Here is a 25,886-nt window from a genome sequence, read left to right as displayed (position 1 = left end):
ACCAATCAAACGATACCGTTTTCGGTTCAGGAGATAATAAAAATGAAGATAGGGCCGACGGGCAGAGGCAAGATCAGGATTTGTAATTTTGTCTGTCTCTGCTACCCACCGCCAATCAGGTTACTCAACTTACACATACAGAGCAACAGTTGAGAAACAGGATAGATCTATGCTAGGAACCGCTGCAAGCTCGTCACTGCATCCGCGACACTTTCACGCAAGGGCCGGTAAGTCATGCCCAGTACCCTCTTGCTCACACTATTGTCGAAACCGTAGGAGCCCTGGCTCGGATAATCCCCGGCTCCAGCGCCTTGCCAGTGGGAAGTCGCGACTGCAGATCTGGGAACTCGGCAGCCATGATCTCGGCGATCTCCTTGTTGGAGAAGCGGCCCCCACCATAAAGAACCGCCGACCTGCCGCATCGGGCCTCTCTGCGGCCAGCGCGTGGCCCATGGCCAAGTCCCGTACGTCTACGAAGAGGTGGTTGCCCGTGGGCGGGCAGGCATCTCTGGCAGCGCCCGTCATGAGGTCGCGGATGCGCTGGTTGGAGGTGTTGAGCTGTGCGAGTGAATCTAGGTGATGCAGCACTGGGCCTAGAACGAGGGGGCGGGTTACACTAGAGCGGGGAGGACTCGTCAGTTGGCCGAGGCATCATCCCGAAAAGCACCTGCGCCACAGGAACACTATTACATACCACGGCCAAAGTGAAATTGGGCTCCTTCGCCCCCACGAACTCCCCATGCGGCCCGTTCCCTATACACCCAAGACTTAGCATGGCGGTACTACTCTTCTGCGTGGCAGTTGGAGTATTAGCTTACGGCAAATGTCTTGCTGGCTCGATAGCCGTTAGCAGGGCCAAGCAGGGCCTGCTCTTTGGTGATTGGACACCAGTCGGCCTCTGAGTAGACTTTGGTGGGCTGGCTGGGATCCAATATGGCAGCCGAAGAAGATGTGATGACGACACGTTTGACACTAGGCGCGTTCTTGACGATGGATTCCAATAGCCCAATGGTGCCATTCACAGCTGTTCAATAGATCTTTGTCAGTATGCCGATTGACTTTTCGCTTGATATTTCTGTCTTTCCCTGTTTTCAGGGGGATTGACTTTAGGAGGTGTATAGTACCTGGACCCAGTAATTCCTTCTGATTGTCCTGCGACTTGAAATGGTACGGGCTTGCGGTGTGGATGACGAAATCGAACGGTGGCTCAGAGATAACGGCCTTGTCGAATGCTATAATCAAGAAATGTTAACCATCTTGTGCACAGTTCAAGTTCGCATAGATGATTGCATTAGTGTTCGTATTAAACTTTTCGGGTATGCAGAATCCCTTACCCCCTGGCTGCTCTATGTCTTCCACATTCACGTAGTCCAGTGTGCTGCCCGCGTTTTCAGGATAAGCATCCAAGATGCGTTGACCCTTGATCCCTGACCTGACGGTAGTGACGACCGAGTGTCCCCGCTGCAAAAGTGTATCCAGTATATGGGCGGCAATAAAGCCGCTGCCACCGGTCAGAAGGATTCGCGGCATGGTGTGTATTGTCGTCTTTGAAATATGAAATTGTATTGGATATGCGGCTGAGATCAATCCGAGTGTCCTAGCTCGTGGTTTGTAAATGATTCCGTGGCTTAAAAAGGACCTTGTTGCGCAGGAGAGAATGAGAGGGAAACAATCTGCACCCAATTCCAAAAGGAGTTCTCGGAGTTCTGGGAACCCCCCTTGATTCGACGGCTTTGGCCCTGTCCCGACCTTGACTCCACTGACTTCGGACTTGTTATTAACGCCGACAAGAGGTGCAAATAATGCAAACCGTACTGTAATCCCTTCTACACTATCAAAGTGATTAAGCATCGGCGTTAGGCATCAGCAACAGGCTAACATTTCTTTGTAAGCTGGTAAGAATAACACAAGTGCAACGCGCGTACTAGCAGAAACGTGACAGGGTGCGGCGGCCGGGGTATCCGAAGCCCGGGGAAGCCAGAGCCCAGTGATACCGGTGAGGGGGGCATCATCTCCTGCGGCTCCTTGCAGCAACCCCACGGTTATGCGTGCCAGACCACTGTGAGAATTATTCTGTGAAATCCGCTAAATTACTTGTTGTGGATGACTCTATTTAGCTGATACTAACTACATCGAAGTCAATATGCATAGGCGCAAGGTAAGCGCATGCTAAAGATCTAAGATCGTGAGCTAGTTACAATCTAAGTCACTGAACACATCCTTCTCAGCCTGTGCGAACTCGCGTAACACCGTCTGTCGCACCTGCTCCGATCGTACTACGGGCAAACAGCCGTAGTCCTTGGCGCAGTATAAGAACCCGTTCTGATAGCCCGTGATCGGATCCGGGTCAATGCGAACTGGCTTCCCGTCCGGACCCAGGGGCGCCTCAAACTTGAAAGCCCAGATCAGCTTAGCGATGGAGAGCAGCATATTCCGCTCCGCCAAGTACATGCCGGGGCAGATCCGCCGCCCGACCCCGTACCCGTAATGGTCTCGCTTCTGCCAGTCTCCGCCAGCAACGTAGTCCGGGGCGAGCAGCGGGTGGTCGCGATAACGGTCGGGGTTGAACGTTTCCGGGTCTTCCCATACATTTGGGTCCATGTGCATACCCCAGCTGTTGATGACCACAATAGTGCCCTTGGGGAGGAACTTGCCGTCAACCCAGTCGTCTGTCCCCCATAGTTGATTAGAACCAGCGCCCGTCGTAGTATATGCATGTACAGGGCTGGTAGAGAGAACTTACCTTGCCCCAAGGCGTGGGGAAAGCAGAGAGGCAGGATCGGCCTCCAACGGTGACCCTCCTTGACGATCATGTTGATGTATGGGAGATTAGGCATGTCGGCCCACACAGGAGACCTCTCTTCCCCGACCACGGCGGCTATTTCCCGATGCGCCTTCTCCTGTATCGCGGGGTTCAGAATTAGTGCCTGTACGATGGCCAGGATAAGCGATGAGGATGTGTCAGAACCCCCTTCCATCAGGACACCGCCAATAAAGCGGAGCTGGTCCCGGGGAAGCTGGATCTTGTCCTGCTGGTCCAAGACAACGTCCATGAAAGAGCCCAATCTCCGCGTCTCGCGCCGCTTGAGAACGGCGCTCAGAGTGTCCTCGTACAGGCTCTCCATCTGCTGCCCCACGCCAAGCGCGCGGCTTTTGTAGTCGCCAAACAACTTTCCAGGGATCATCTTGAGCCACGGGAAGATGTCTACCGGTGGCGTGTTGCCCGTCTCCATGAGCTCGGACCATGATTCCATTAGATGGTATAAGCGCCGCATACACCGTCGACCGAACATGGGGTGTGCGTATACCATAGACTGAATTTACGTGTTAGTTCACCATCTCCTGTCATGACGTTCTACAGAGCCGGGATGGGAATGTGAATGTGAGACGAACTTATCGAGTTGCTGATGCTATTGCTGAACCGCTTGGGATGGAGCATGTGGTTTTCCGGGTGTAGCATATAATCACGAACTAGCTGGACAGCCTCGGCGTTCACTATGGCCAAATGCTCACGCTCCACCATGTTCTCAGTCAGATGTTGGTGAATCAAACGACGGAAGGCCCGCCACTTGTCACCATAGAACATGACCAGCAGATGGTTGCCCTTGGTAATGAGTTCATGCGAGACGTATGATGGTGGTCGGTGGCTATAAATGTTGCTTTTCTTATCAGCCGTGCTCTTGACAATCCGGCGATCTGTGATCACAGCCATGGTGCCAGCTCCGAGCTTCAAAGTATACAGACCGCCGTATTGACGAGCCCATTCCGTAAACCTGCAGATGTGTAAGCGTATAGGGACACACATGTGTGAATTTTCTTTTCGGGCATCTACTCACTTTATATGTGTGTAAGTGCTCGGGATTTGATGGAGGTTGCCGATAAATGGTAATGTTCTTGGTCCTTCATGGTGTCAGATTCTTATCAATGAACAATGAGCTTTCTGCTTACCTGCCGGCATGGACTTCCTCCGATGACCAACCGTGCATGCTGAATATACAAAGTACAGGAGGGCAATGAGCCCGAGAGCAATAAGATGAAGCTCCATGATCGATATTGAGTACGAAGTTGGTATGTCGCCTAGCGTTGAAGGATAGTATAGAACATTTTCAGGGACTACAACCCACCATAAATACCTAGGTTGAAGATGTTGAATGATGTCACAGTTTGATACCACGATAACCATCTCTAGTAAGACATTCGTATGCAGCCTATAACTTGCCTCCAGTTCGGATGCAGAGTAAGCAGTATCTCCGACCCCCCAAGGAGTTGCTGACGACTATCCAAAAAAAACACGGAGCCTTTCGGAGTTCGATTCGGATAGAATCCAATATCTAGTATAGCTACAGATGAAACCGGCTATTCTTGACCTGACTCAGCAACTGCAGAATTCCCCTACAGCCCAAAACCACGGCTACAATGCTTCTTCTGCAACATCTCAAAGGGCGACGTTCATAAAGGGATGGAAGTGTCCCAGTCAGCTTTTATCAGACATATCCCAAGCCCTCAAAGAACCCTTGTCAAAAGTCCCGTAGCCGATCCACATGGCAATGCAGAGAGTTGACGTACACCACCATTATCTGCCACCTTCCTACGTCCAAGGTAAAACCCACAGTGCCTACGTCATCTCTATGGATTCAGTCTGAAACAAGATGCTGACTCTACTAATAGCCCTGGAAGATGGTGGCGGCGATCCCTCGGGATGGGCAACGCCCGACTGGTCACTCGAGAAGGACTTACAGTTTAGTAAAGAGGAGGGGATCGCTTACTCCTTCTTGTCCATCACTGCCCCAGGACCAGAGATCGTCCCCCGCGAGAAACAGGCCAAGTTCTGCCGCCAAGCGAATGAGTATACCGCCGCCTTGCGTTTGGCGTCCCCCACGAGCTACGGTTTCTTCGCCACTATTCCGAACCTCTTGAGCTCGGCCGGCGCTCTAGAAGAAATTAAGTACGCTTTGGACCAGCTGAACGCCGATGGGATCACTTTGTATACTCGGTACGGCAGCAATTACCTCGGGCATCCCGATTTCCAGGGCATTTGGGAGGCTCTGAACTCCCGTGGCGCTGTAGTATTTGTTCATCCAACCCATCCGATCGACACGTCCCTCGTGAGCCCGTCTTTGCCCCAGCCCATGATCGACTATCCACATGAAACCACCCGGACCGCCGTCGACTTGATCATCTCGGGCACCATGCGGCAGTATCCCGATGTCAAGATCATACTTTCGCACGCAGGAGGGACACTGCCTTGGCTCGCGCTGCGGCCGGCCGTGATGCTACCCTACTTGCCCTCCTCGGCCGCAAAAATCAAGGATGGGGGCCCAGCCGCAAAAGAGACCATGGTTGCCAACTTCCTCGAAGACGCCCGGCGCTTCTACTTCGACACTGCACTCTCGGCGGGGCCTCTTACCCTGGGGTTGTTGAAGGAATTTGCGCAGGCTGATCATGTCTTGTTTGGCAGTGATTATCCTTATGCTCCAACCCCCGCCATTGGACAGATGGACAAGTTGCTGGATGATTATAGCGAGAACGGGAATAAGTCATTTGTGCGATCGGTCAATGTAGGCGCGGCGCTGAAGCTGTTTCCTCAGCTGGGCAGCCTTATTGCTGACGCTTAAGCAAATTTATAAGTCTTTGAGGGCTCGCTATTTGTACATTCGTTAGCATAGGATATTGGTGAAATCAGTATTCCACTTCATCGTCATGTATCAACTTACATGTCTTCGGTCTCGTATGTGTGATTGTGTTGAAAAGGAGGATTGTGTTTAAGCTCTGATTACACTCCAGGGCAGTGATATTCAATCATATTTTTGGGTCGGCCTGGTGTGAATGGTGAATGAAAGACTAGTGATATCGCTGCAGTATTGTTAAAGTGTTTGCTCCAGAGGTCAGCACGTTCAACCGCATTCTGCTTTGTGAGAAACCAAGGGTCTGGGGTAGGAATGAAATGGTACTATTGGATACAGTAAGTGATGTGTGAATGGTGCATATACTCTCGAGATAACTACATGTCTAACTATTCGTACCTGGCAAATATCTTGGCTGCCTCCTGAAATTCTCTCCTCACGGTCTCGGCGCGCTTCTCGGAGCGGACGCGGATGTCGCACTCATAGTCGGTGACGCACTGCAGGAACCCAATGCTGGATTCCACCTTGGAGTCGTCGTCGACCTTTTTGCAGAACTCAAAGGCCCAGAGCAGCTTGGCCATGGCCACGAACAGATTGCGCTCGGCCAGGTGGATTCCCGGGCACACGCGGCGGCCGCCTCCGTACCCGAAGTGGTCGCGGTCGGGCCCGTCGCTGGTGTACTGCGAGGCCAGCTTGGGGTGCGTGACGTAGCGGTCCGGATCGAAGTCCTCCACGTGGTCCCAGCGCTGCTCGTTGCGGTGCATACCCCAGACGTTGAGGACCACCGTGGAGCCCTTGGGCAGGTGGTAGCCGCCCACCCAATCATCTGTATTCACCCCACTCATCAGTAAAATTGGCGACAAAGAGAGGATGGGGAAAGACGCTGCTGCTCTTGCTGGGCATACCTTGGGCCAATGCATGTGAAACGCCCAACGGGCTGACGGGTCGCCAGCGGTGGCTTTCTTTGATCATCATGTTGATGTATGGAAGCTCAGAAAAGTCATCCCAAGTAGGAGAACGGTCTTCTCCTATCACTTCATCGATCTGCTGTTGGGCTCTACCGCAAAATGTGAGCAAGATTGATCCCCCAACATCGAAATGAAGATATGAAGATTGGAAACTACTGAACGTACTTCTTCTGGACTTCAGGGAACTCAATCATGGCGCGCACCATGGCAAGTATGAGAGAGGAAGATGTGTCGGAGCCGCCTTCCAGTAGGACCCCCCCAAGAAAATAGATCTGGCTTTCTGTCAGGTTACTCTTCTCGTTCTGGTCTAGCACGCCATCCACTGCGGGTAATGGTATTGGGTCAGCCGGAGATCACTGCGAAAAGGCTATGCTACAAGCGATGCTTTTGGGAGGGCAAGGGTGGACGTACTGAACGAGCCGCGGTTCACGCCGCTTGCGCGCCGCTGACGGACCTGGGCAAGAACATCAGTGTACAAGCCGGTCATCAAATCGCCAACTTCAATTGCACGCGATTTCCATTTGGCGAATAGACTCTCGGGTAGAAGCTTGAGAAGGGGAAAAGAGTCGACAGGGGCGTTGCGCCCAGCTCGAGAATCTCGCTCCATTTGCCCATGAGCGAGAAGAGGCGCGCCATGGGTTCACTATGGACGGACTTGGTTCTGATGCCAAAGACTGCGATATCTGTGTGTAAGCGAAATATCTCTGGCTCGAGAGCTGGGGGGCTGCATACCGAGAGAGCTGGTTATGCTATGGCTATAGCGCTTAGGATGCTCCATGTGGTATTCAGGGGCCATCATGAAGTCATACATTAACTGCGTCGCTTCAGCGTTCTGCAGATGGATATGGTCCTTCTCGCATCTAGGTTCCATGAAGAACTGATGGATCAGCTTCCTAATACGGCGCCAGTCGTCGCCGTACTGCATCAGCAGAAGATGGTCTCCATGTGCAATGAGCTGACCAACGTAAGACACCGGACGGTGACTGTAGAGACTACTCTTCCGATCCAAGAGCTCTTTGATCAGATGCGCATCACTGATGACAAACGTAGTGTTGGCAAACCGCTTGAGAGTGTATATGCCGCCATACTGTTTGGCCCACTCGGTGAACCTGTCTCTTGGTCAGTATCGAGGGTAGCGTCTTTTGCGAGCTCCTTACTTGAAGTGCGCATTTGACTTTGGTATCAGGTGCTCATTTCCAACAATAGGCAGTGTGGGTGGCCCTGCAAACATAATTAATTCATTATTCCGGTCTCCCTCTAGAAATGCTCTTGCAACATACCTGGTGGCATCTTGGGATCTCGCTGTCCCACTTTGAGGACATTTCGAACAGTGTATAGGGTGAAAAGAATTGTCCCAGCCCCCAAGGCCCATAAAGCAATGCTGAAATCCAGGATTGACTTCATAACTGCTGTGTTCAAAAACAAATTTGTCACAGTTTAGGGGTAAACTCAAAAAGAAAAGTAACAAAATAAGTAAGTCTGAGTCTTTTGAGGAACTTGATGATATAAAAAGAATCATATATTGTCTAGAACAGAAGCTTGCCTCACAAAGAAACCTAAGTCAGTGGCAAGATATGACACTGTATTGCATATGGATGCCTAGACTCGGGGGGGGGGGGTTACCCTGTTTGGACGGCCAACTATCGCATATTGAACAACAGCCGAATTGAGATCGCGTAGCATACACATCTCACCTCTCCGATATCTCCTTTGGGAAGTCACTATGTATTATACGCGGATGGGAAGTTTCAGCATGAATAAGCTCGTAATAGCCTTGCTATTGACAACACTAGCAAGTCGTTATCTCTACCGTATCAGCTCTTGTCTTGTCTCGGCTACAAGATGAGTCATGTGCAACACTAAGTGGCCTGAGTCTACAGGCTCCATTTCTAGATCAAGTACCAAGCCCAGTGCAGAATCATCAATATAGTAGCTGTCGCTAGATCTGACCGCAGCCTGCTGAGGTCCTGTCTTCTCAATAGATCGTTGAACGGCAGCAGATGAGGGTAGCATGATAGAAGATGTGCTGGGATTCAATTTGATTGAAAGTACCAATTTCTATGTTCAGCCTCATGATAAGACGAGTAATGGATAATGGGGTGACGTCAGATACAGGGTTATGCAGTGAAAAGTAATAGATGTATATAAGAAACTAGATTCTGCCACACAGAGATACGCGGTCCCATCAGCGTGACTTGATTGCATGTCGTGCTACATAGACGGTGGCTATCTAGGCTCCCTGCCCGTTGACAACCTTAACACCGTTGACCCCATTCACTGATTTCCTGGCCTTGACGGAGCTGCCTGCTACTGCATTGACATTGGTCTGCGTCAAATCAACAGTCCAGGGCTCAAACTCGGCGTTTGTGGCCTTTCCCTTGTCAAGCGCCAGCTGCTCATCCCACGACTTGGCATCTCTATAAGAGTCGTGCACCAAGTGACGCTGGAACCATGAGCCCTTCATCTTGGCCACTGCATAGTCCCAATCCGTGGTGTACTCCTTGAAGAAGGGCTTGTATCCCAAGAGTCCGCCAAGCCATCGCCCGAGGGCCACACTACCCCAGTACCCGATGAACCGGCGGAACGGAACCCACTTGGGCGGGACCGAATAGGCATCCCCTCCATCTTGGATCTGCGAGTCTTAGTTAGTCCACAGCGCCCTTGCCGGTCGCGGGGGTGTGAGCCACTTACTGCGAGATACTGGATGAAGTTAAGCTTGCCCTCATGCAGCAGCGCGTCGTGCCAGTAGCCGTACCAGTTCTCAAAGAAGATGCGGTCCAGCTGGTAGTCCATGCCGCTGTCAGAGGCGCTGAGATAGACCGTCATGTCGTCTGGGGAGTCCGGGTGGATGTAAAAGCGATGGATGCCACCGGCCTTGACGGAGATTTCGCCATCTTCGGGAGTGACGACGCGGTGTTTGCCATTGAGCTCGATGCCCATGATACCAGATTCGACGCGGAAGTACTCCGTTTGAAATTGGTGGAAGTGCAGCAGCGGCCCCATGGGCCGCGAAGGCGAGTCAATCAGCCGTCGAAGATTCTGTGGAATCGGCCCTTGTAGGTCTTGCTTGTAGGTCTGGCGGAAGAGGAAACACCGACCAGGAGGTGGCTCAAGGAACTCGGTAGTCAAAAGGCCACCAAATCTGCCATCAATGGCGTTAGTCATCTGTGTCAGAAGCCCTCCTGGCCATTGTACACGTACTTGATTATCTTGGTCTGCCCGGCAGAATTATGGTACGGAACAAAGGGTCGAAACACAGGCATCTTGAAGCTATCAATTGTTTGCAGTTAAATGTATTCAAATCTAGGAGGCGAGCTTTAGGTTGTAGAAGAACACTAGTATGGAGCAGGACAGGGAAAAAGGGAGCTTATAAAGCACTTCTCGAGGCTATTCGGAATCTGTTTTACAGCTTTATCACAAGGCATACCAAGGCAGAATACCATTTCAACCCTCGAAACCGTACGATATATATCAGCCGATTCACTGATAACATTCCGGGGCCCCAACACTTGACAATAGCGAACTCGCGCCTGTACTGCCGGTTCGGGCTTTCGTCAGGAAATGGCGGTCCTCGGCGGCCGAGTTCAGCGCCGTTAGTCAATCTGCTATGATGCAGATGGACGCATCAGGTGAAGCTGGTTGCAGCGCATTCTGACGAATCAAATGAAGGTTCGGTTCAGCCACCCGTGCCCGTTCTGGGGTGGATGGTTTCAAACTCCGATTTGCACGAGATGACTCCGGTTCCTCCGGGTCCTCCGGCTACTTCACATTCACTGCCCCCCAACCCCCCCCCCAACCCCACCCCAAACAAGGCAACTAAATGCCGTGATTGATCCACACAAACGTCAATTCAACCAATGATTCCACAATAGCCTGACGTGAACGTGAATTCTTTCCAACCTCTGACTGACTCGATATTGAACATCGCCGTTGCCTGCGCATGCGAGTTACTTTTGTGTCGCAGATCGAGATAAGCGAATCTCGCCATGGCGCTTCACAGAACGCGAGTGGCGAACAATCGTCCAGACAACGAAACCTGCTATCAGGTGGAATACAGAGACCGATCATCCGTATCCCATCCACTTCCATTTTCCCACCTAAAATCGCCAAATTTCAACGTTTTCAAATAATTCTAATAAATCAGTCCTAGGCCCTAAAATTTCTTAAAAACTAATCTTTTAAAGAAAATTTTATAAAGTTTATAATGTAAAAGTTTTATAGTTTAAAATTAAGTTTTCGGCGAGTAATATTTAAAAGAGTATAAAAGAATTTATATTTCCGATTTTCCTATATAAAATTTAATAAGTGGAGGACATTTTATATAGGAAAATAATGTTTAAAAAGGATTTTCCTTTACCACTAACGTAACTTTTTTAAAAATAAGTATGTTAAACCGTAAAACGTATATAATATAATTTTATTAAAAATAATATTATATGATTTTCCGTGTAATTTTAAAAGGCGTGGGTGATTTATTAGAATTCTTTGAAAACATAGAAAAATGGGTGTTTTTGCGGGCATTTCAGGGGTGGATGGGGTACGGGTGATCGGTGTCTGTAGCAATACATCCTTTCGTCCAGCAAGGGGCGATTTCCCCATCTGGCCGAACACTCGACCCGGCGCTTTCTGGAGATCGTTATTGATCAGTTGGGGAAATTCTCTCGAAGATGGTACCAGAACTCCGCCGACATGGCTCATCATGGACGAGGATTTGATTTAAGTATGGGCTCGAGACGCCCACCAGCTTGGCATCTCTAGACACGGCGAGTCCTCAAGAGTCGGTTGATCTGTGTATTCTATTCCTCTGATATAAAAAATGTCCTCCGCAGAAGAATCTATCACGTCAGACGACATTAATAAGAGGTCGGGATCAGTTTCCTCATATGCCAATGACACGCCCTCAAGTGAGCTGAGTGAAGCGGTAAGTTCAGAACATTCAGTCTGCTGCGATTGGAAGATACTAACATCCTACTAGCTACTTTCCGACGCCAAAGATGTGGCGGTCATTGGTATGGCCTGCCGAGTGGCAGGTGGAAACCACAGCCCCGAGCAACTCTGGGAATCCATCATGGCCCAGCGTGATGCTTCGTCCGAAATCCCGGCATGGAGATGGGAGCCATACCTGAGCCGAGACCCGCGCAACGCCAAAATGTTGAAGAAGACGACCAACCGCGGGTACTTCCTCGATAACATCGACAATTTCGATCCAGCCTTCTTTGGTATCTCACCTAAGGAGGCTGAGCAGATGGATCCTCAGCAACGCCTCACCCTTGAAGTTACCTGGGAGGCGCTTGAGAATGCAGGCGTGGATCCCAAGTCCTTGAGCGGCTCGGACACGGCCGTATTTATGGGCGTCAATTCGGACGACTATAGCAAGCTACTTCTCGAAGATCTACCCAACGTCGATGCTTGGATGGGTATCGGCACCGCCTATTGCGGAGTTCCGAACCGCGTTTCCTACCATCTCAATCTTATGGGGACCTAGCACGGCAGTTGACGCTGCCTGTGCTAGCTCTCTCGTGGCCATTCACCATGGACGCCAGGCTATTCTCGTGGGAGAGTCAAAGATCGCAATTGTGGGGGGTGTTAATGCTTTAGTCGGGCCTGGGTTGACCAGTGTGCTTGATAAGGCTGGTGCCATTTCCAACGACGGCTCTTGCCTTTCCTTTGACGATAGCGCGCACGGCTATGGTAGAGGCGAAGGAGCTGCTATCGTGATTCTCAAGCATTTGGACAGCGCCATCCGAGACGGCGACAACATTCTGGCCTTACTGAAGGGCTCAGCTGTGGCGCAAGATGGCAAGACTAACGGTATCATGGCCCCGAACGCAAAGGCCCAAGAACTCGTCGCACGTCAGGCTCTGAACCAGGCTAGGCTAGAGCCAAAGACCATCGGGTACGTCGAGGCGCATGCGACTTCGACACCCTTGGGAGATCCGACCGAAGTCAGTGCTATCTCGGCCACGTACGGTACCGCCCGAACCAAAGATGACCCAGTCAGGATTGGTTCGGTCAAGCCCAATGTCGGCCATCTCGAAGCCGGGGCGGGTGCCGTAGGTTTCATCAAGGCCATCATGGCGATGCAGAAGGGGCAGTACCCGCCGCAGGCCAATCTGAAAACGCTGAACAGGAAGATCGACTGGGACAATTCCGGCGTTGCAGTTGTCCAAAAGAGTGCTGCTTGGCCGCAACCCAGTGACCACCCCCGCAGGGCTGCTATTTGCTCCTACGGATATGGTGGAACAGTCTCGCATGCTGTCATCGAGCAGACGGTCTCACCGAATCGTGCCTTGACTGGAACAAATACGACTCCTCAGAACATTGTGTTGAATTTGTCTGCCCCACAAGAGAAGAGACTTGCCCTGGAGGCGAGTAACTTGGCGGCATGGCTGGTCAGCCCCGAGGGTAGAGAAGAGGACCTGCAGTCTATCGCCAATACTCTGGCGCTACGCAGGGCCCGACACGACTACAGGGCAACAATCATTGCCGATAGTCACGACCAGGCTTCCGCTGCGCTCAAGGCTTTCGTTGCCGGCAACACAGATGAGCGAACAGTGCAAGGTGTCGTCTTGGGACCCAAAATCAACAAGGACGTGGTATGGGTCTTCTCGGGTCACGGCGCCCAATGGACTGACATGGGCAAGGAGCTCATCAAATCCTCCGCTGTCTTCTGCCGCGCCCTCCAATCATTGGATGCAATCACGAAGGTGGAGAGCGGATTCTCTGTCCTTGATGCCTTGGCGAACGGCGAGCACTTTGATGAATCCGACCGAGTACAGGTATTGACCTATGTCATCCAGATCGGTCTCGCCGCCGTCCTCAAGAGCAAGGGTTTGCGACCTTCAGCAGTCATCGGCCACTCTGTCGGTGAGATCGCTGCTACTGTGGTCTCGGGCGCACTCACCCCTGAAGAAGGTGCCCTGATTGTCACCAGGAGAGCCAAGCTATATGCTAGTGTCAAAGGTCAAGGGGCTATGTACATGGTCAATCTGCCATATGACCAAGTCAACAGCGAGTTGGGAGAGCTGGGCGATGTGGTTGCTGCAATTGCGTCATCCCCGTCCTCGTCCGTGGTCAGTGGCAAGCTGGAAGAAGTCACGGCCTACGCCGAAATGGTCAAGAGCGCTGGCACCAAGGTCATGAAGGTCGCTACCGATATCGCGTTCCACTCCTACAAGTCGTTGAACCATCTCTCAGACCCCCTCAAGGAGGTACTGGCAGGCGTGCTCAAGCCCCAGACACCCGTGGTACCCGCTTACTCGACATCAAACCTTGATCCTCGTTACGACGGTCCACGAGATATCGAGTACTGGGCACAAAACATGGTCAAGCCCGTTCGCCTCACCTCTGCTGTGAACGCAGCCCTTGACGATGGATACAGGGTCTTCCTCGAGGTTTCTAGTCACCCAATTGTCTCGCACTCGGTGAACGAGACAATCATGGATCGCGGCATTAACGACGACGAGTACTCTGTACTGCCCACTCTCCGCCGCAACAAGTCCGCAGAGACGTGCGTTTTGCAGACTGTTGGCTCCCTGTTCGTGAAAGGGGCGGATGTAGAATTCCGGTTCCAAGCAGGCCCAGGCCATCATTGGTCAACGCGCGTTCCAGGCACGCAATGGGCACATAAGTCCATCTGGCGCAAGGTCGAGAGCGGCGTGCCCTCTGGGTCTTGCAAAGTTGCCACCCACGATCCCGAGGCCCATACCCTTCTAGGTCGGCGAAACCCCATTAGCGGTACCAATACGGTTCTGTATTCGACCAATCTTGACAACGAAACTAGGCCTTTCCCTGGTCACCACCCCCTCCTCGGCACCGAAATCGTTCCGGCCGCAGTGCTGGTTAACACCCTTCACCACGCCACCAAGGCTTCTAGGCTCTCCAACATCACTCTACGCGTTCCTGTAGCCATCAATGCCCCACGTGATGTTCAGGTGGTTGTGGCAGATGATACGGTCAAGATAGCTTCTCGCCTGCAGCAGAGCTCCTCTGAAGATCATTCTTGGGTCACCCACACGACTGGTCGCTGGAGCTCGGCTGACCGAGCCACTAAGCTCCCTTCCATCGACATCGAAGCCGCCAAGAAACGCATCGGAGAAGTCCTTCCGTCCAACTTCTCCATCGACTACCTTGACAAGGTCGGTGTCTCGGCCATGGGGTTCCCCTGGGCCATCACCGAACATTATGGGAACCTAAAGGAGATGGTCGCCCGCGTTGATGTCTCGCCTGACACGAAGGAAGGAGCTGAACTGCCATGGGATGCTTCTTCGTGGGCTCCCATCCTCGATGCTGCCACGTCGGTCGGCTCCACCATCTTCTTTAACGACCCCAAGCTGCGAATGCCGGCGCAGATCGACCAGGTTAACTTCTACACGGAACACGGCACTGCGCCGCCCAAGACGGGCTACCTCTACGTGCAGGAGGCCTCGGAACGCGGTGCTCCGGCATCCCACGTCAGTGTCTGCGATGAAAGCGGACACGTGCTCGCCGAGTTCCGATCAATGCGTTTCTCCGAGATCGAGGGCACACCAGGCGCCAGCGGTAGCGTCGAGAGTCTCGTCCACACACTTGCTTGGGTGCCCGCACCATTCGCCAGCAAGGCCTTGCTCTGGGATAATGCGGTCGTGGTGTCGGATGACGCCGCCGTCCTCTCGCGCACTGCCAGGGGACTCCGGTTGCCGGCGGACGAGATTACCCAACTCAGCACTGCATCGGACATTTCCGGTGTCACCTTGGACGCCACCGCCAGCACTGTGGCCGTATACTGCCCCGGTTCCGTCGCCACGCTCGCCGAGGTGCCCGCCAAGTCCGAGGCATTCATCGCCGAGCTGCTCATGCTGACCAAATATGCTGTACATACTGCTGCGGCTGGCGGCACCAAGTTGAAGGTCTTCGTCATCACCTCGGGCGTGGGAGCGGCCGACACGCCGACAGCGCTCGCGCAGTCGTCGCTGTACGGGCTTGCCCGCATCATCGCGTCGGAGCACTCGGAGCAGTGGGGCGGCCTGATCGACAAGTTCGACGAAGACACGCCGTTCCCCAGCCTGGCTATGAAGTACGTCCAGGAGCAAGACGTCATTCGCATCATGGACGATCTCCCACGGGTAGCGCGTCTTCAGCCACTGCCGCGCGACATGATGTATGCCGGCGACTCCTCAGGGTCCCAAACTCTGCTGCCCAAACCGGAGGGGACGTACGTCATTACTGGCGGGCTGGGGGCCTTGGGCCTCGAAGTCGCTAGCTGGCTGGTTGAAAAGGGTGCACGAAGGCTGGTGATCCTCTCGCGCCGCGCCCTGCCGCCACGCAGTGAGTGGGCTGGACTGAGCGCCGAGGACTCGCTCCGATCTGCCGTTGACCGCTTCCAGGCTCTGGAGCACATGGGTGCCACTGTGTACTCCGTAGCCCTGGACATCGGAGCCCATGATGCCGAAGACCAACTAAGGGCCGAACTGAGCCGGCTGGACCTGCCCCGGGTCTTGGGCGTGGTCCACGCGGCCGGGACGCTGGTGGACCAGCTGGTCCTCGACACGACCCCCGACGCTTTTTCGCGGGTCATGGCCCCCAAGGTCGCAGGCGCCCTCGCTCTGCACAACGTGTTCCCGCCGGGCACCCTGGACTGGATGGTTCTCTTCAGCTCGTGCGGCCAGCTCTTCGGGTTCCCGGGGCAGAGCAGCTACGCCAGCGCCAACGCGTTCCTGGACACGCTGGCGGCGCACCGGCGCCAGCAGGGGGACAACGCCGTCGCCTTCCAGTGGACGAGCTGGCGCGGCCTCGGCATGGCGGCCAGCACCGACTTCATCGACGCCGAGCTCCGCAGCAAGGGCATCACCGACATCACCGTCGAGGAGGGCTTCCGCGCCTGGGAACACCTCTCCAAGTACGACACGGACCACGGTGTCGTGCTGCGCAGCCTGGCCTTCGAGGCCGACGAAGAGCTGCCCGTGCCCGTTCTCGGCGACATTGCAGTGCGTAAGGCCGCTCCCGCCGCCGAAGCCGGAGCCGCCCCCGCCGGCCCTGCGGCTGACAGCATCCCCGCGGGCGGGCCTGAGCTGAAGGAGTGGCTGGACAAGAAGGTCCGCGAAGTCATCAGCAACGTCCTGATGCTGGGCGGCGCCGACGAGGTGGACGGTCGGGCGGCCATTGCTGACCTCGGCGTCGACAGCGTGTTGACGGTCACGCTGCGGCAGAAGCTGCAGAGCTCGCTCAAAGTGAAGGTACCACCCACGCTGACTTGGAGCCATCCCACTTCGAACCATCTTGTTGCTTGGTTTTCGGAGAAGATGGCAAAGGCATAGAGCATGAAACATGATGTAGTGCATTTTGTTATGGATTTATTTGATGTATTTTCTGTTATATCTGGTCTCTGTTGTATTTGGTCTCCGTTGTATTTGGTCTCTGTTGTATTTGGTCTCTCTCCTATCTATGGTCTCGCGTCTTTGTTCGGTTTCTCTTTATTACTTAGTTATAGAATTTATTTGAGTGTTGAATATACGGGACATATTTCGAATCACCGCAACCTGTGCACCATAGACTTCGGCTGTAGACTTAGATGAATTCTTAGGCTTCGAAAAGGTCAGCCTTCGTCCGTATATCTCAAATACACGTTAATGCCCCTATCTCGAAGCCCCCGTCCATATCAAGCGCGATTAGAGGGCAAGTGTCAGAATTTGCTTTCATTACGTGGACTCCTGCCTCTGGCCAATGGTGTTGAGCAGCGCTATTTTAGAATCATCCTGCTTCGCCAAATCTTCATGTTGATCTTTGTGCAGTTGAAGAGAGCGATGGAGCAGGCGACACACGTCAACTATGCAGCACTTAAAGAATCTCCGGTCTGAGGAAGGGACAGGAGGGGATGGAACAGGATGCTTCATTACTCAGGTCCAGTTTGTTTGTTACCCCTCTCCATTTCCTCCTTATGAGGCATTATGGTCTCCGTCTCCACCAACGCAAGCTTATTACTGAAAGGAGTTCCTGGAGGCTGACCAATACATATTCGGGACCCCCTTGAACTTACCTTATTGGCAACATAAAACGAAACCATCTTCGCGAAATTGACAACCCTCCTTCGAAACATAAACCGGCATCAACATCCGCCATATCGTGCGAGTACAACATTCCCAATATGTCTCCTATAGATGAGCCCGCTATCCCCAAAGGCTCTATCGTCCTAATCACGGGCGTCAATGGCTTTATCGCGTCTAACGTGGCCGATCAGTTCCTTAAGTTCGGTTATAGGGTGCGCGGAGCCAGTCGCGACCCGGCGAAACACACCTGGCTCAGCAATCTGTTCGACACCAAGTATGGCCCGGGAAAGTTTGAGTTCGTGACTGTCCTAAACATGGACGCATCTGGCGCGTATAATGACGCGGTTAAAGGTACATGCGACCGGATGATCATCACTATTCTTATGTGCAATGGAGATTGTAACTGACGCGACCCGAACACTTAGGAGTCGCGGCCGTCGTTCACACCGCAACCAACTACAGCATGAACCCGAACCCGTACGAGGTAGTGCCCGGCACGATTGCAGGCACGCTGAATGCGTTGAAAGCCGCCGCGTCGGAGCCTAGCGTGAAGCGATTTGTGCTCACGTCCTCCTCCGCCTCCGCGTTGATTCCTAAGCCCGACACCCCCTTCACCGTGACGACGGAGACCTGGAACGACGAGACCGTGGCCTTCGCCTATCGCGACCCACCCTATGAGCCGGAGCGGGCGTATCCTGTCTATGCCGCCAGCAAGACGCTCTCCGAGAAGGAGGCCTGGAAGTACGTGCGCGAGACCAAGCCCGGCTTCATCCTGAATGCTGTGTTGCCCAATATCAACTTCGGTGCGAGCTTGGATCCGGCAAACCAGGGCCATCCATCTACATCCGGCATGGTGGCCGAGCTTTTCCGCGGCAACTCCAGCCTGTTGGCGGGTCTCCCTGCTCGTAAGTCATATCGGACGCCCTCCCCGAGGAAGCAGCAAAATGGCTCTGAAACTAACTGGAGGGAACCCGCCTTCTCTAGAATACTTCGTGGATGTTCAAGATGATGCACTGCTGCATGTGGCTGCTGCAATCCACCCGGGCGTCGTGTCGGAGCGCGTTTTCGCCTTTGCCGAGCCCGTCAATGGTGACGGTATTCTGGCCATTTTGCGCAATCTTTATCCAGACCGAACCTTTCCTGCCAACTTCCAAAGCGAGAAGGATCTGAGCGACATTGTACCCCGCAAGCGGGCAGAAGAGCTCTTACGTGACATGGGAAAGGAGGATGGGTGGACGAGTCTTGAGGAGAGCATTCGCAGAAACACGGTCGATTTGGCATGAGATTCGAACATGGTTGCTTCACCAGTTGTCGTTATAATACTGACGCGTATGTCTGTCATCTAAGTAGCAAGTTCCAAAAAGGAAAACCACGTCTTCTTGAACCATGGCAGAATCTGCATTGCCATCCACGTAGGCGGGTTTACCCTTTGACGCGCTGACTCCCCGCTATGCGACTGAGGTGAGAGACAACTCGTGCGACACATATTGTTCACATGACAGCCACTATGACAAAGTCACATTTACTAGATGGGAGGTCCGCTCCAGGTTAACTATCAACCCTTAAGGAGACCTCTGGTGCCCGCCATATCCCAGTGAACTTTGGGGATCAGTTCTGTGGGCGATAGGGAGCCCCTGGGGCGCCATAGCAGTGCATTATTGTATGTCACAGCATAGTACCCACGTTTTCATAATGCCCAGGCCTTGGAACGGACGACAAATTGACTATCATCATCATTAATTAAATTGCACTATCACCCACGTGGACGACTCTCAGTAGCCCAATAGTTCTGCCTTCATTTTAGCTGTAAGGGCAGAAAACAAGTCACTCTTGTACCTTACTTCGTGCTCTGGTTGGCATGCTTCTCCAGCTCTCTTTTTCCTGATATCCAGCTTGATAGGTCTCCGACTACAGAGTATCAGTTCGATACTTCATGTTAGCCCACACGTAGGGGTACTTACGAGGCAATTGGACAGGAAAGTCAACTGAAGCAAGTATAATGGAGGCCAAGCACCACCAGCCACAAGCGCATGCTCCAAAGAAACACCCACCTCCTGCAACACCCAGCCTCCCCGCAAGCTCTAGATTTCCATTGGAGGTCTGCCAGTAGGAACCGGTTAAACAAGACAGGGCCGAGATGACACAAGTGAACATCAGCACGAAAGTGATGTTAACTCTTAATGACCCCACAAGGAATATGGCATTCAGGAAGGCCATAGACAAAGTCACAAAACCTTGACAGTAGTGATTAGAAAACAACTCTAGTGCATACGTTGCCCGGGTGAAACGCGACAGTATAGTTACTCACCCCAGCTCGAGTTGTATTGGGTCGATTGGAGCCCAAGAACCGGGACCGCAGGGTCGGGGGAGTAACCGGCGTAGGCATTGAAGAAGGGCATCATGGACGCGCCAAAGTTCAGCCAGAAAGCGCCGAAGGCAAAGAATACGACGGACGCAAACGTGTTCCCCACAAGCCACTCAGCCAGGCCGCCGAACCACAGGAGACCACCGCCGCCAAACATGTACATGGCAGATGCGGCGGCACCATCCTTGCCCGCTCCACGCCAGCCCATGAGCATGCAGCTCAGCGGGGTCAAGGACAGGAGAAACCCGACAAGTGCACTTGCGAACCAATCAGCCACGTGCACCAGAAAGAGCGTTGATGGAATTGAGAATAGCCCTTGTGACTTACACGGCGGTCGCGTTTCCGAACGCTTGTCTCCTCGGCGGGGAAACTTCCATGTCATGGGAGCCACATTCAAGACCCTGTTCAGAAGGAAGTTTCGATTGCATGACTGTGCCCATGGTGGGAATCCACATATCCGTTGGGGCTATGAGATGGTAACGAAAAGCCAGTTCATCATTTCGTATAAGGTGAGACCTGTCCAATTATAGGCAAATTTATAGGCACCGTTAACTATACCGAGGTTGTCTTTAAGAAATAACCGAGTCCCCAAGAATGATATCCCCAAAGGGGGCTCTGAAAACTCCTTCAAGAACTAATTCAGGCCCGTTTATTCAGGTTTCTCCAAGTTTTCCATCTGCAGGTGTCGTCACAACGCATTTGATGTAACCCGTCACGGCATATAGTAGGCAGGCGAAACTCATCGGGCGGTCCCAGGTACTCGCAGGGTAATATGAGCTCACTGCAGCCTGCACCAACTTCTAATCGTCCTACCCGGCGCTAATTCGGCCCTTTTGGCTGTTGATTTCGTATCTCGGTTACTAATAATAATTGACGCTGTCACCTACGCATGGAGTTGTTTGCGAAGGGGACGCTTTCGAGCTAGAATTGCTCCTTTCTAGTTGGTTTAAATCCTCTTGCTTAAGGTATGCGTCCGGGGTTTTACACGACGCTGTCATGTAGGTACTCTACTTGATTCATAGAACTGTAGATGTAGACCTTTCGACTGAGAAACTTACTACTGATAACGTCGTTACTGAAGGAGCATTAGAAGATGGGCATGTTTACTAAACATTTCGCCAAAGGACCCACGATAAAATACGGCCTTTCACTTTCTTTTTTAAGAGTATTATTATTATAATAAACTATTCTACTACGCTAAGAAAAAAAAGTAATTATATTTAAAATAGCTACTAACGTAATATATCTTATAAACGAATGTCTTATTCTTTTACACCCCTTTCGATAAAATATAAGTTAATTTCACTATAATATATTTAATATATTAAAATTAATCGGAATTTTTATCTCTAGATACTTTTATATTATTTTAATAAGTACGCGTATTATACCCGGGCTCTCCGTAGATTCTATAGCGTTATAAGCGTGTTTTAAACGTCCTCGTATAATTACTTCTTTAACGCGATTCGTTTTATAACTATTTATTAATATCCCTTTAAAACTATAAGTTTTCTTTAGCTTATATACGAAATGATCTTTTATTTTATAGCCGTTTCTTTTTCGTACGGCGGCGCCGGCTAAGCATCTTATTTACTTTTCGAAATATCGCGTTCTTACCTTTTAAAAAAATAACTCGGTATATAATATACGTTATAACCTTTACGATTTAATTAAAACTAATTTAAATAAACGTTAAAAAGCTATTTTAATACCGTATAATATAGTTTTAAACGTATTCTGTTTAATATTAAACTTTAATAGAGTTATTTAAAATTTTTAATTCTTAAAGAATAAATAGGCTAAAAAACGTCCCTAAAAATATTAAAGTATGTAGCTTTATATTTAATTATAAAATAATATATTCCGGATTATATAAGACGAGTCCTATTTTTCGAAAGCCTCTTTATATATTTAAAACGGTAAAAATCGCTTAAAACGTTTTTAAAAACGCTAATAGGAAGTCCTCCTTTAAAATATAAATAATATACGCCCGTATAAGATATTTAATTTCTTTTCCGTACATTTTTTTTAATATATAAAAATGGCCGATATTAAAAGTTTAAAACTTATATAATAAATAAGAAAATATATAAAGTATAATAATCGAGTTCTTTTTATAATAAAGTTCGAAAGTTATTAAGTAATAATTTTCGTAGCTGTTTAAAATTAAAAAGTAATAACGACCCTTTATATAAAACCTAATATATTAATTAAAATATTAAATCTAGTTTTCGCCTTTTTTATTTATAATTTAATTATTTTTAATAATTACGATCACTTAATCCTTTAATAATAAACTATTTTCGTATTAAAAAGAGAGGTACGTTTTTTTAATAAAAATAATATACGGAGGGATAGCGTAACCGTGTAATTGGACGCCTTAAGTAATTATAACTTATTCCCGGTTCTTTTACTATATTACCCTAGGCTTTCCGCATTAATTAGAGGTGATTACGATTATTTCGGACAAGATTTAATTTATAAGAAAGCCGGTCTCGTCGAAGTTATAAATATCCTCTTTTTAAATCTCATATTTATAAATTATATTCCGTATAAAGATAAATTACGCGTAATACGTATCGAGATTTTTATAAAAAACTTTTTAATAATCGATTCTTTAATTAAAATACGTCTAGAGGTCTAGTTATTATCGTACGAAATTAAAAGCTTAATTAATAGCGACGCGTCTCGTATCGCGTAAACTAAATAATTAATTCGTTATATCTTTTATATTATTTAACCGGGGAAAAAATAATCGCGTATTTAAATTAATAATATATCGAATAATCATATCTTTTTTAAAATTTAAAAGCTTTTAAAAATTCGTAAATATTTCGCGTTATATAAGTTAATTATTTCGTTTATATTATAAGGTTTTTAATAAGACGTAATAAACTAATATAGCCTTTTATATATTTAAAGTTAAATCTTTTTAAAGCGCTTAAAACGCTAGAATGATATTACTCTTTTTTTAAAGTTATAACATTTTCGGACGTAAAAAAATATAAAAAAAGGTTAAGGCTATAAAGAAATTTATAAAAGTAGAACATTCGCTTATAAGATATATTACTTTATAAGTAAGTTAAATATATAAATAAATGAAACATTTTTTAAAACTTAATATAATTAAGTATAAATTAATTTTATTATAATATATTTAATATTTTAAAATTAATCGGAATTTTTATCTTTAGATACTTTTATATTATTTTAATAAGTACGAGTATTATGCCCGGGCTCTCCGTAGATTCTATAGCGTTATAAGCGCGTTTTAAACGTCCTTATACGATTACTCTTTTAACGCGATTCGTTTTATAATTATTTATTAACGTCCTTTTAAGACTATAAGTTTTTTCTAGCTTATATATAAAGTGATCCTTTATTTTATAGCCGTTTTTTTTCGTACGGCGGCGCCGGTTAAGTATTTTATTCGCCTCTTATAGTGCGGTTACTTTACTTTTTAATAAAGCGAGCGGTATATAATTTACGTTCTACTTTTTATAATCTAGTTAAGCTTAATTAAAATTAATATCGAAAAGCTATTTTAATATTACGCGATTGGATTTTTAATATACTTGGTTTAAAATTAAGCTTTAATTAAATTATTTAAAGTTTTTAATTCTTAAGGTATAAATAAGCCGGAAGAGGTCGCCGGAAGCTTCGGCGTATATAGCTTTATATTTAATTATAAAATAATATATTCCGGGTCGTATAATATAAGTCCTGCCCTTTAAAAACCTCCTTAAATATTTAAAACGATAAAAGTCGCCTATAACGCTTTTAAAAACGCTGGTAAGAAGTTCTCCTTTAAGATATAAGTAAGATACGCCCGTATAGAACGCTCGATTTCTTTTTCGTATAACCTTTTCAATATATAAGAATAGCCGATATTAAGAGGTTAGAGCTTATATAATAAATATAATATACGAAGGGATAGCGTAACCGTATAATTTAACGCCTTAAATAATTATAACTTATTTTTAGTTTTTTTATTAAATTATTTTAAGCTTCTCGTATTAATTAAAGGTTATAACGATTATTTTAAACGAGATTTAATTTATAAAAAAGCCGGTCTCGTCGAAGTTATAAATATCCTCTTTAAATCTTATATTTTATTAAAATAGCAAGAACTAAGGTTTTCTATTTTACTTTAAAAGGGGTGCCACGTGCCTGCGCGCACGAACCCCTTTTTAGTTTTATTAAGAGGGGCATACGATGCCCCTCGCAGCTCGTACTAAAGATAGACATAAATAATAGAATATAGTAATATAACCTCGATTAAACCCGGAACCCACTTATACGTATATATAAAAGCTTATTTAATATATTTATTAATTATATTTTATACGAAGGTAAATTATACGCGATACGCGTCGAGATTTTCGTAGAAAACTTTTTAATAATTAATTCTTTAATTAAAACGCGTTTAAAGGTTTAATTATCGTCGTATAAAGTTCGAAGCTTAATTAATGCCGACGCGTTTCGCGTTACGTTAACTAAATAATCGATTCGTTATATCTTTTATACTATTAAACCGAGGAGGAAACGATCGCGAATTTAAATTAATTATATATCTTATAATCGCCCCTTTTTTTAAATCCGTTAACTTTCGAAATTTCGTAGAGATTTCGCGTTTTATAACGTCGGGGACCCACCTTTCGCGCCCCCCTGCTTTCGCGCCCTTGTTAATTAGTTCGTTTAAATTTACCCCCTTTAATTTAACGTCGCTTATTTAGCTCGACCTTATAATAATAATTATATAAGAGCTAGCCTTATTAATTTTATTATCGCTCTTTTTATTTGAAATAATTTTAGCTTTTTTAATAGCTATTTACGTATGCTATATATTTTCGATTATAACGAACCTCGAATTCGGGCTCAAATCCACCTTCTTCCGTTTCCTCGGCCTTATAGCCTCCAGTTAAGCCTGAAATACCTCAACCTGCCTCTCCAAGATGGCCACCTGTACGTCCTTTTTATTAAATACTTTCCGGATTTTTCGAAACAGTTGCCGTTATATAGCTATATTCTTTTTTAATAGGTTAGTAAGCCGGACTTGCTCTTTAAATTTAACCGACTTCCTTAGGGTTAATTAGATAACATCCGAACTACGAATTATATTCCGGGGCGTATAGAGGACCTTATTGGACCCGTTAGGCTCCGTACGAGCCGGATCGGATATCGTATAGAGGGTATTTCCGACTAGAAGCGGGCTTAGTAATAGTTTTACTATATTTACCGGCTAAAAGCCGGCTGCCTTCTAGCTACTTCGGATATTCTAGCCCGAAAATACTTCCGAACAGGCCTTCTAGTAGTATTAAAGGAAATATCGCTTGCCGATTACCGTTAAGTTCGAGTATTAGTTTATATTTCCGAGTATTTTCCGGTATGCCGTTTTTAGAAAGCTGAAGACGGCTAAATCGAGGGGTTATAAAACGTGGGATATATAAAGGGGTAAAAAAAGAAGATAAATATAATAACTAAAGTATAAGTACATAAAATTAGTTATCGTATAGCTTCCGTGGCCGTCGATAATGAGTAGGCGGTACTCTAAAAGGTCTTCCGGGGCGGTATTCGGGATAAAAACTTTCTCGAGCCATTCGACGGCTGTTTTATCCATTATTTATCCATTTTCCGTCGCGGTGAATTGCCAGCCCCTAAAAGGAGCTAAATTAAAAAGGAACTATTATTATTAAATAGTTTTACTTTTAAAAATAATTAATAGATTAATTATACGCCCTAGAGCTAATATATATTCGATAAAAAAGGTCTAAGCCTTTAAACTAGGTTATTTCTTTTAAATAGACCGGTTTTTAATACTTTTAAGTACTAAACCATTTAATCCGATACCTTCGAGAACCCTTACTTTATCTATATTATAATAATTAACTAGCTTAATCTCCCG

General features: G+C 48.3%; 9 protein-coding genes across 9 annotated transcripts; 3 read left to right on the top strand and 6 right to left on the bottom strand.

The window, feature by feature from the left end:
- Positions 1 to 167: 167 nt before the first annotated feature.
- Positions 168 to 1,530, bottom strand: PG994_014128 (uncharacterized protein; the record flags this gene model as incomplete). The annotated part of the gene is given in 6 exon segments (XM_066865537.1): positions 168 to 331; positions 348 to 616; positions 735 to 790; positions 819 to 1,024; positions 1,125 to 1,232; positions 1,335 to 1,530. The coding sequence occupies 6 exon segments, from the start codon at positions 1,528 to 1,530 to the stop codon at positions 168 to 170; spliced, it is 999 nt and encodes a 332-aa protein (XP_066708666.1).
- Positions 1,531 to 2,190: 660 nt separating this feature from the next.
- Positions 2,191 to 3,986, bottom strand: PG994_014127 (uncharacterized protein; the record flags this gene model as incomplete). Its single annotated transcript, XM_066865536.1, has 4 exons — positions 2,191 to 2,669; positions 2,744 to 3,314; positions 3,473 to 3,773; positions 3,949 to 3,986. The coding sequence occupies 4 exons, from the start codon at positions 3,984 to 3,986 to the stop codon at positions 2,191 to 2,193; spliced, it is 1,389 nt and encodes a 462-aa protein (XP_066708665.1).
- Positions 3,987 to 4,649: 663 nt separating this feature from the next.
- On the top strand, positions 4,650 to 5,615 carry PG994_014126 (amidohydrolase family protein; the record flags this gene model as incomplete). The annotated part of the gene is made up of 1 exon (XM_066865535.1): positions 4,650 to 5,615. One exon carries the CDS (start codon positions 4,650 to 4,652, stop codon positions 5,613 to 5,615), a length of 966 nt encoding a protein of 321 aa, XP_066708664.1.
- A 398-nt stretch (positions 5,616 to 6,013) lies between these two features.
- PG994_014125 (uncharacterized protein) lies at positions 6,014 to 6,599 on the bottom strand (the record flags this gene model as incomplete). The annotated part of the gene is made up of 2 exons (XM_066865534.1): positions 6,014 to 6,450; positions 6,530 to 6,599. The coding sequence occupies 2 exons, from the start codon at positions 6,597 to 6,599 to the stop codon at positions 6,014 to 6,016; spliced, it is 507 nt and encodes a 168-aa protein (XP_066708663.1).
- A 479-nt stretch (positions 6,600 to 7,078) lies between these two features.
- Positions 7,079 to 7,914, bottom strand: PG994_014124 (cytochrome P450; the record flags this gene model as incomplete). The annotated part of the gene is made up of 3 exons (XM_066865533.1): positions 7,079 to 7,266; positions 7,325 to 7,691; positions 7,873 to 7,914. The coding sequence occupies 3 exons, from the start codon at positions 7,912 to 7,914 to the stop codon at positions 7,079 to 7,081; spliced, it is 597 nt and encodes a 198-aa protein (XP_066708662.1).
- A 908-nt stretch (positions 7,915 to 8,822) lies between these two features.
- PG994_014123 (uncharacterized protein) lies at positions 8,823 to 9,855 on the bottom strand (the record flags this gene model as incomplete). The annotated part of the gene is made up of 3 exons (XM_066865532.1): positions 8,823 to 9,224; positions 9,284 to 9,734; positions 9,794 to 9,855. The coding sequence occupies 3 exons, from the start codon at positions 9,853 to 9,855 to the stop codon at positions 8,823 to 8,825; spliced, it is 915 nt and encodes a 304-aa protein (XP_066708661.1).
- Positions 9,856 to 11,408: 1,553 nt separating this feature from the next.
- PG994_014122 (Acyl transferase/acyl hydrolase/lysophospholipase) lies at positions 11,409 to 16,887 on the top strand (the record flags this gene model as incomplete). Its single annotated transcript, XM_066865531.1, has 3 exons — positions 11,409 to 11,513; positions 11,568 to 12,009; positions 12,086 to 16,887. 3 exons carry the CDS (start codon positions 11,409 to 11,411, stop codon positions 16,885 to 16,887), a joined length of 5,349 nt encoding a protein of 1,782 aa, XP_066708660.1.
- Positions 16,888 to 17,714: 827 nt separating this feature from the next.
- Positions 17,715 to 18,899, top strand: PG994_014121 (aldehyde reductase; the record flags this gene model as incomplete). Its single annotated transcript, XM_066865530.1, has 3 exons — positions 17,715 to 17,967; positions 18,042 to 18,521; positions 18,601 to 18,899. 3 exons carry the CDS (start codon positions 17,715 to 17,717, stop codon positions 18,897 to 18,899), a joined length of 1,032 nt encoding a protein of 343 aa, XP_066708659.1.
- Positions 18,900 to 19,453: 554 nt separating this feature from the next.
- PG994_014120 (uncharacterized protein) lies at positions 19,454 to 20,421 on the bottom strand (the record flags this gene model as incomplete). The annotated part of the gene is made up of 4 exons (XM_066865529.1): positions 19,454 to 19,524; positions 19,578 to 19,850; positions 19,925 to 20,238; positions 20,309 to 20,421. 4 exons carry the CDS (start codon positions 20,419 to 20,421, stop codon positions 19,454 to 19,456), a joined length of 771 nt encoding a protein of 256 aa, XP_066708658.1.
- Positions 20,422 to 25,886: the final 5,465 nt, after the last annotated feature.

The sequence above is a fragment of the Apiospora phragmitis genome, assembly GCF_038363925.1.
Source record: "Apiospora phragmitis strain CBS 135458 chromosome Unknown utg000013l:1.0-2965645.0:1.0-2969333.0, whole genome shotgun sequence".
NCBI classification, from domain to species: Eukaryota; Fungi; Ascomycota; class Sordariomycetes; order Amphisphaeriales; family Apiosporaceae; genus Apiospora; species Apiospora phragmitis.
This window is presented reverse-complemented; position numbering and strand designations above follow the sequence as displayed.